Source organism: Lolium perenne, chromosome 1 (genome assembly GCF_019359855.2).
Source record: "Lolium perenne isolate Kyuss_39 chromosome 1, Kyuss_2.0, whole genome shotgun sequence".
Classification (NCBI taxonomy): Eukaryota; Viridiplantae; Streptophyta; class Magnoliopsida; order Poales; family Poaceae; genus Lolium; species Lolium perenne.
The window spans coordinates 195,926,169-195,934,645 of record NC_067244.2 but is presented as its reverse complement, the minus strand read 5'-3'; the positions used below and the strand labels follow the sequence as shown (position 1 = coordinate 195,934,645).

At 44.8% G+C, this 8,477-nt stretch overlaps 1 protein-coding gene across 2 annotated transcripts; it reads left to right on the top strand.

The window, feature by feature from the left end:
* Positions 1 to 1,913: 1,913 nt before the first annotated feature.
* LOC127317610 (FBD-associated F-box protein At5g38590) lies at positions 1,914 to 5,398 on the top strand. 2 transcript variants are annotated; one of them, XM_051348187.2, is made up of 7 exons: positions 1,914 to 2,047; positions 2,189 to 2,244; positions 2,923 to 3,258; positions 3,331 to 3,408; positions 3,497 to 4,456; positions 4,536 to 4,670; positions 4,818 to 5,398. In XM_051348187.2, the coding sequence occupies exons 1-7, from the start codon at positions 2,002 to 2,004 to the stop codon at positions 5,280 to 5,282; spliced, it is 2,076 nt and encodes a 691-aa protein (XP_051204147.1). In that variant the 5' UTR covers positions 1,914 to 2,001; the 3' UTR covers positions 5,283 to 5,398. The 2 variants fall into 2 exon arrangements, with proteins under 2 accessions (XP_051204147.1, XP_051204139.1); XM_051348179.2 differs by having other exon boundaries at positions 4,533 to 4,670.
* The last annotated feature ends 3,079 nt before the right edge of the window (positions 5,399 to 8,477 follow it).

Here is an 8,477-nt window from a genome sequence, read left to right as displayed (position 1 = left end):
TTGGTATGCATATGAAAAGTGTATTGCCTATTATTATGTGAAACCCAAGAACCCTAATTAAGGTGACAGTTAGGGAAAACAAGGGGAATATGTGGTAGATTAAGGATATTGTGTGTTTATGGAGTGCTAATGCATTATTCCGGGATATTCGAAAGGGTAGACCTTAATTACATGCAGTTTCAAGTTGGCCCCGGTGAAATGGGCATGTAGGACAATAGATGTCATGCAAATTCTCTTGGTTAGTACGCATAACTATACTTGGAACACATACCTACACACAACGGAGTTAGAGAAAAATAATATGTTATTTGTACTACGTTATATGATTAATATTATTCATGCAACACCCTGCTATCACCTTATACCTACGCTTTTACAGGTTCACTACTTCCGCCGAGAACTGTAAATCTGCTACTATTATTTTGTTTTGTTTTACTCCTTTGATTCAACTGCTACAATCACCACTTCCTTTTTGAGACTATTGATACACAGGTGTGGTTGAGAGTGTGATGCCTCAATTGCTGAAGTCTTACTGGTATTCTTGTGTTCCCCTTGTGTCGAACTATAAATTTGGGTAATACTTTTCATTGAAGATTTCAATGATCCCCTATACTTGTGGGCATCAACGGCACCCTCCGATCGATGATCCAGCTTCATGGCCATGCTTCATCTTTCCGAACAGCCACTACTTGCCCATGACAGCGCTAGCTCTGAGGTCTCTGGAGGTGGGCAAGAGGAAGGGCAATGGCATGGGCATAAAATGGGTGCATCCACACCCCTTGCATGTGCGCACCTCCCCATTAATGCCTATTGTGGAAGCCCAGCGCTACCCGCGCCAGCACAGGCACGCAAAAGGCAAAGCGGTGCCATTAACACGACGTAGAAGACCACAAGGACGCGCAGAAGGCAAAGGCTGGAAGTAGTCGCTACCATATGGGCCCGAGGAAGTAGGGCGTGGATCACGCTTTGTCCGCGGCAACGCATTGCCAACCTAAATTTAGGCCGCGAATGGGTCACCGCAGACAATTCGTCCCTTCGCGTCGGGCCGTGGGCCGGGGGTTTGCTCTCCGCATGTCTGAGCGTACCAAAATGGACTGCCTCGGTCCATTTCCGTGGGGCCAGTAGAGATGCCCTTACCATAGCACATGTTGTGAATACAATCAAACAACAGTCTACATTTGCCTCGATATATGAGTTGCAAATCATGTAACCAAATAGTCGCACATGCAATCTCCCGAGGGCCAAAAATAGTTGTGCATGCATCCAAAAAAACACGACAACATGGCACAGAAACCATTCTTGGGTGGCCATACCCGAGACATTGCCCCCGGAGCCAAAATTTGGCTACAAGCTACTAACCACCCCATATATCTCCATTCCATGAAAAAAACATGTATCTATGTTCCAATTTTCGCGCTCTGAGCTTGTACTATGGGTGTGGCTCCCTTATCTTCGCCGGCGGCGTGCCACCACTCCTGCCACCGTTCGGTCGTTGGTTCGCATGAGGGAAGTGGTTGCCTCCCTCTGTCTATATATATTCGAATTTGTCAAACCAGGCTAGTTCCTTTCCTCAACAGGCTTCGATATGTCACGGTGGCGGGTATCTAGACGTTTTTTAGTGCATAGATATATGTGAATCTAGATAAATCTTCGACAAATATTTCCGGGCGGAGAGAGTAGTTTTCCAAACGAGCTAAAATCATTTTCAGTATTGTGTGCAAAACAATTACCTCAAATCGTTGTGTTTTGGGCACAAAAAAAAATGCCAGAGTTGTTGCTCTTGTGAAAAAAGACCTGGCCCAAACAAAATTCGAAGGTGGAAAACAGATCGTACGGGTTTTATGGCTGGCCCAGCGAACATATCTCCATTCCCTGGGAAATAAAAGATCTCCATTCCAATTTCCGCACCACTCCGAGCCGCCGTGCAAGGGCTTTGCGGGGCAGCCAAACCGCCTCCCGCCGTTCCGCCGGGTGCCGGCTCTGGAGGAGATCGACGTCGACATGAAGCCCTCCCCGCCCTCCCCGGATGTCGCGAGGAACGCTCAAGGTACGCCTCCCCTCCCCAGATCCCGGCGCCCTCGTCTCCTCCCTCGCGTCTCGCGCGCGCCCCGGCCGGGTTTCCCGCCAATTCCGCACGGGATCTCTCTTCTGCTGGTGGCTAAATTCTTGAATTTGCTTTGTGGTGCAGATGTGGTGGCAAAGGACCAGCCCTTCAGCATCGCCGAATACATCTCATCAGGACCGGTACGTGGCTCTCCTTCTGTTGCTGTCCAGATTGTGAGGTCTCTCTTCATCGTCGTACGTTGTGGTGCGATAAGGATGGAGTCTGGATTCAGGTTGGATTTATGTGCGCCATGCTGATTTGGCTGATAAATAGTTGGTTGTTCTTATTAGGGCCCTGATGCAGTGCCCTAACCCACATGGATGGTTGTGCATGGGATCGATTGCTTAAGTAGTTGCTTGCGCTGGTGCTTTTTGTGTGTACTTGTTATCGGGGCTTGCGATCTTTATCATGTGGTTTGCTTGTGTCAGTACAAGACTACAAGTACACGATCAATACGTTTGGGGTTGCGATCAGTACGTTTGGGCCCTGGAGTTCTGTAGTTCTGTATCTTTGTGCGAACTATATGTTCGGTTGAAGTTGATCTTGAGGTACATGTACGGTAGATAGCATTAATGTCTAGGAACAGATGATATTCTTATGAAGTTACTGTGAAGTGGATAGTTCACATGTATGCCTTGTGTGTTGATGGTTATTCAGAATAAATGGCATTTATAATTGATGTACATTTGCTGTTTATTGGGAGGTTTAGCTTCCTGGGATGTGATGACCCCCCCACACTTTCTACATTAACTGCACCTTCGTTTATATTGAACAATATTGTCTTCTTGGCTGGTACAATTTGCTATCTTGTATAATAGGATGTTCTTGCTGCTGCCCTGCGGAAACATGTTGAGGAGGAAGCTCGTGATCTCGGCGGCAAAGATCTCCCAAGGGTTATGGATCAGCTCTATGAGCAGATATCTCGTTTATTGCAAAGCAGTGATTCTACTAAAAATTTGCTGGCCCTTCATGCTATCGTTGCTTTGATTGATTTACCCTTTGGAGGTCCTTCAAAGTTTACCAAGCTCGCTAATTTCTTAAGAAATGTGTTTGACGTCAAGCGTGACCCTGAAATCCTAGTTCCAGCTAGCACGGTGCTTGGTCATCTTGCAAATGTTGGGGGAGCACTAACTGCACGCCAAGTTGAGCAACAGGTAAGTTATAATAATTGGTTCCAGTTTTCATCAACATATAATTTCCAGTTTTCTAATAAGCACTTCTTTTAGATTATTACAACTGCGTTAGGGTGGCTTGGTGAGGATCGAGTGGAATATCGTCGCTTCGCAGGTCTCCTTATTCTCAAAGTAAGTTGAACCATTCAGCTTCTGGAGCGTTTGATCAATTATATACTCTATGATTTGTATTAAGTCTGTCTTTCTTTTTGCTGTATAGGAGATGGCTGAAAATGCATTCACGGTTTTGAAGAATTATGTCCCTGAATTTTTTGACGCTATGTTGATTGCATCAAGGGACCCAAAATTGGTTATTCGGGAACGAGGAGCTGAAGCCTTGCGTGCTTTTGCGCATTCCAACATGAAGGCGGCGGCGGTTTGCACGTCAAAGAAGGCGAAACTGGATGGAATCGATCTTCTCAGCCTCCTCCCAGATAGTATACTTTGCACCATCATCTCTTTCCTCCGCACGGACGATGCCGTGCGCACTTCTGCCCTTTCTCGCCGCTGGTATCACCTGTGGCGCTCTGCTCCGCTTAACCTTGACACTGCACATATCCGTGGGTATTGTCCCGAGCAGATTAAAGTTGTAACCAAGATTCTCTCCCAGCACCAGGGCCCGATACGCCGCCTCCACCTCCACAGCCTCTACTTTGCTGACCTTGATCGCTGGTTCAGGTCCACAGCCCTTGATAATCTTCAGGAGATCGACATCTGGGTCGCTAGGTTTGATGATCCGCTGCCACTGTCTGTGCTCCGCTTTGCTCCGACCCTCCGTGTAGCCCTCATTGCCCACTGCAGCCTCTTCGAGGATGGGGACCCAGTATTTAATTTCCCACACCTGAAAACACTCGCCCTGGGCTCCCTTTCCATATGGGAAGACACTCTGCACAGCATTCTTTCAGGATGCCCTGTCCTGGAGAGCCTGATGCTTAACAATTGTGCTGGTTTCAAACGCTTGGTGATCAACTCACCAACACTTAGAAGCCTTGGTGTCTGTGATGATCGTCATATGAAGGAATTAGTCATCCAGAATGCCCCTTCCCTGGAAAGATGTGTCAGGACTAATTTGTTTCGTACTACACCAGTCATCGAGGTAATCAGGGCACCGAAACTGGAGATCTTGGGCTCACTAGCAGTCAACTTTGATAAGCTCAAGCTTGGAACCACAGTTTCACAGGTAGCTGCGGCTGGTTATCTCAGATTTGACATTCCATGCAGCTTGCACTTATCTTTTCTAATGCCTTTCATATTAGCAGGAAATGGGTGTTTGCAACTTGAAAATGTCAATGCACAGTGTGAAGATTTTACATCTCACGTCTAGTGGCCCTAACCTTGATGCAGTTGTTGCCTTCCTCAAATTATTTCCTTGCTTGGAGAAGCTATATATCATGGTGAGTTAGAGAATCTCTTCTCCCGTGTTAAAATCAATTTTACTTTACATATTATCCAACGAGTCACCACTTTCTACTTGCCAGGTGGAACTATTTATTTATTTTTTAGCTTGGTAATAACTGATTTGAATCGTATACTCTTATCAGTCAACTCTGCAGATGGATATGGAAAATGTGCACCATCCAGACCCAACAGATCCAGTCGAATGTCTTGACCATCTCAGATACGTGGAGTTGAAGTGTTACATGGGCAAGAAGCCAGATGTCGATTTTGCCAAGTTTTTTGTTCTGAATGCTAAGGTGCTCGAGTTAATGAAATTCGTTGTTAAGGACAAATGCACTCAGAAATGGATAACTAATCAGTACAAGCAGCTACAGTTTGATAGCAGGGCTTCTCAAAATGCTCGATTTGAGTTTGGGTCTTACATTGGCCGTGCATATCCTACCGGTTGTTTCCGAGTCGGAGGCTTTGAGTTTGGATCTGGTCACACTGGCAAGCGAAGAGTAGTCCATCAGCATGATGATCATGTCTTGTCCATGGCTGATCCCTTCGATAGCTCTTCTTGTGGACTGTGCAGAATAGTCCTTCACCATGATGATAACGTCCTATGAATGTTTTTGAAGTTCTTAACACCTGTTAATGACCATCTTAAGAGTTTTGGGTCAATACTTAAGTTGTAGCCAGTTTGGTGTCATGTTTAATGCTACGTACGTCCCTTTGTTATTTATTTAACTTGCATGATGTTATGTTACCAACACACAGAACGTGGGCTGATGGATGTTGAAATGCATAGGTTTTTTTGGCTTGTCCCGTTCGGTAACATGTGAAAACCCTCTTGTTAGACTTTTTTGTAGCGATCGATTTTTGTTGATTACATGGGTTTGCTCCTGGCATTGATTTTCGGCTACTGTTTTTTGTCTGCGATACTTAAACTTGTGATGCTTTCATTCACTGTTACTACCCTGTTGGGGTCTGGTGCCTCTGCCTAGGCCAAGTGTGTGCTTGATCTGGCTGGTTAGAGCGGTGCATAATCCACTCTTTCTCCCATGCGTTGGTATGAGATGACTATTTTCCAGAACCCTTTCTCTGAAATTGAGTTCGTCTTGCATTTTCTTTTGAATCCGCAATAGAGCCTGTCCTCTGAAAATGATGCCACAAAGAGGGCACTGGTACAAGGCCAGATGGTATCACATTCCATTCTACATATATACTTCGACATTTCCTATGCAGCAATGGACTGAACTAAGGAAGGAGCATCCGTTTCGGAAAAGACCTAACTAACGAAGTCCACATGAGTTTTTTCCAAGGAGTTAATGTATCCATGACAGTTTTTCCTCTATTTAATTTGTATTTATAGAAATGGACTTGACACAATATGCTCAAGGTTAAGCATTAGTAAAAAAATAAGTACTGATTGTGCAATGGTGGCTTCCCACCTGCAATGCAATGGTGTGCGCTGAGGGTCTGCTAGCTAGACTGATTGTGTTTCTCACCTGCTAATGGATGGCTTGGCAGACACTCGGCTTTTAGATGATGTGCGTTGGTGTGAGGTTAGGGTACTATCTCTGTTCTTGGACACCCCCTTCGTCGTTTTTTTAGGTTTAGTGAGTTGTCGCTAGGAAGGTGGCTTCGAATTGATCTTTGTATTTGTCTTCTAAGGTTTTGTGAATAATTCAATAAGAAAAATTGTGTGCATCCTTTGGATGCAGAGGCTGGGGCGATGCTCCCATTTCGAAAAAAATAATACTTAATGAACTCAGTGTTTGTACAAAAGTATTAAAACATATTGTACTCATTAGTCGTAGAGTTAAAATATTGTAAGATTCATTGTATATAACAAACTGATATGCATAGCCTTGTCTTGATGTCGTTTCGGCTAGGTTAATTCTTGACCCCAACATGTCCTTGTACTTAAATCTCAACGGACTTTATAGTGCTTGCCATCCTTAGGTCGCACTAACATCGAGTATGGGATCTCGGAGGAGATTTGCACTCTGGTCGAAAAGCCATTTGTAGCCACGAGACTGCGAGCACCCGAGAGAGATAAGGGGGTGACACACATGTAGACTTTAGAGACGAATGATAGGTGGATTGGATCGACGAGTTAGGTGCCATTAGTTCACCCTATTTTATAGGAATGTTATCCATTTACTTACTATTCCGCAAATATTATGAGGTCAATGGAGCCTTTTTTTTTGCGAAAAAAGGCCATGATCTATTGATAAACATCCTAGTAGTCCAAAGAACCCAAAACGTAATAAAAATTACAAATAGGTCTTTAGACCACCCAACGATAACAACCGACATTACCACGAGCCGAAGGCGTGTCGCGGTCCTCGCCCCCATCACATGAACCGAGCAAAGCTTGTCATAGTAGATTTTGTAGTAATAGACAAACAGAAAGCCGTCATGCTAAGCTCCTAGAGGAGGCAGTGCACCAGAGCAACAACCATCACCAAAGATGATACCCAGACCTAACACCACACCAACAGACGCGAGGAGATCCGCGGGACTCACATCTTCACATGCCCTCCACCGGCGCTAGACGCACTACATGAGCGAGGATACATAGGATGGGGAGAACCTTATTATGACTTCAAGATCAGTCGTCGCCTCATCATTGTGAAGAAAACACTGAAAAACAAACCTAAAAGGAAGGAGAAACCTCCCGCCGGTAAGGGGCCATGGTCCGCCATGCCTCCAAGGCCCAACGCCACCGGAGGCCGAGCAGAGGGGCGATGCCGCCGGCGAGGGTTACGGGAACCATAGATGGGTTGTTTTACAATCTCTTTAATTTGGTGCCTCATTTTTGTTTCATCTCTACCTTTTCAGGTAGTTGTCCCATCTAAATTCTCATGTATCATTGAACATCCCCGCCCAAAGAGGAGTGGGGCAAACGAAAGCTTTAAGATGTGTGCAAGCTCATCCAATGGTTCAACACTTCAACCGATCATAAGGTTTTTTTTTAATTTTCGGAAAAATATATTAGAGGGATATATCGGTACCACATGATTTTGGTTCTGGTACCACACTTTTGATTCCGTCTGGTTCCATTAGTTTGGTTCCGTCTATTTACGACCATCAGATCAGAGTGAATGAACGGTTTCCAAAAATGCCAATCACTTCAAAACTTGTAATGAAATGATGTATGAATCGCAAATCATAACTATCTCCTTCTATTTGTACATTGTATCTTTACTACATGTAATATTTTTTCCATGTACTTTATTTGGTTTGGTTTGGAACTCGGTTTTATTAAAGAATAATTATTTCAAATAATTTAAGTAGCGGCGGAGAACACTAGGGTACATCCCTTCGTGATGATGGTTATTCTTTGATCTATCGATCCATCTATCATTGTTTGGGAAACATATTGATATTGGCATTCATATTGTTGAGTTTGGGAATTCTGGCTATGGTATGTGATGACGCGTGAAGCACACGTCCGTTGGGAACCCTAAGAGGAAGGTGTGATGCGTACAGCAGCAAGTTTTTCCCTCAGTAAGAAACCAAGGTTATCGAACCAGTAGGAGATGAAGGCCACGTGAAGGTTGTTGGTGAAGGAGTGTAGTGCGGCGCAACACCAGGGATTCCGGCGCCAACGTGGAACCTGCACAACACAATCAGGATACTTTGCCCCAACTTAACAGTGAGGTTGTCAATCTCACCGGCTTGTTGTAAACAAAGGATTAAACGTATGGTGTGGAGAATGATGTTTGCTTGCAAAGAAAAACAGAGGACAATGATTGCAGTAGGTTGTATTTCAGATGTAAAAGAATGGACCGGGGTCCACAGTTCACTAGTGG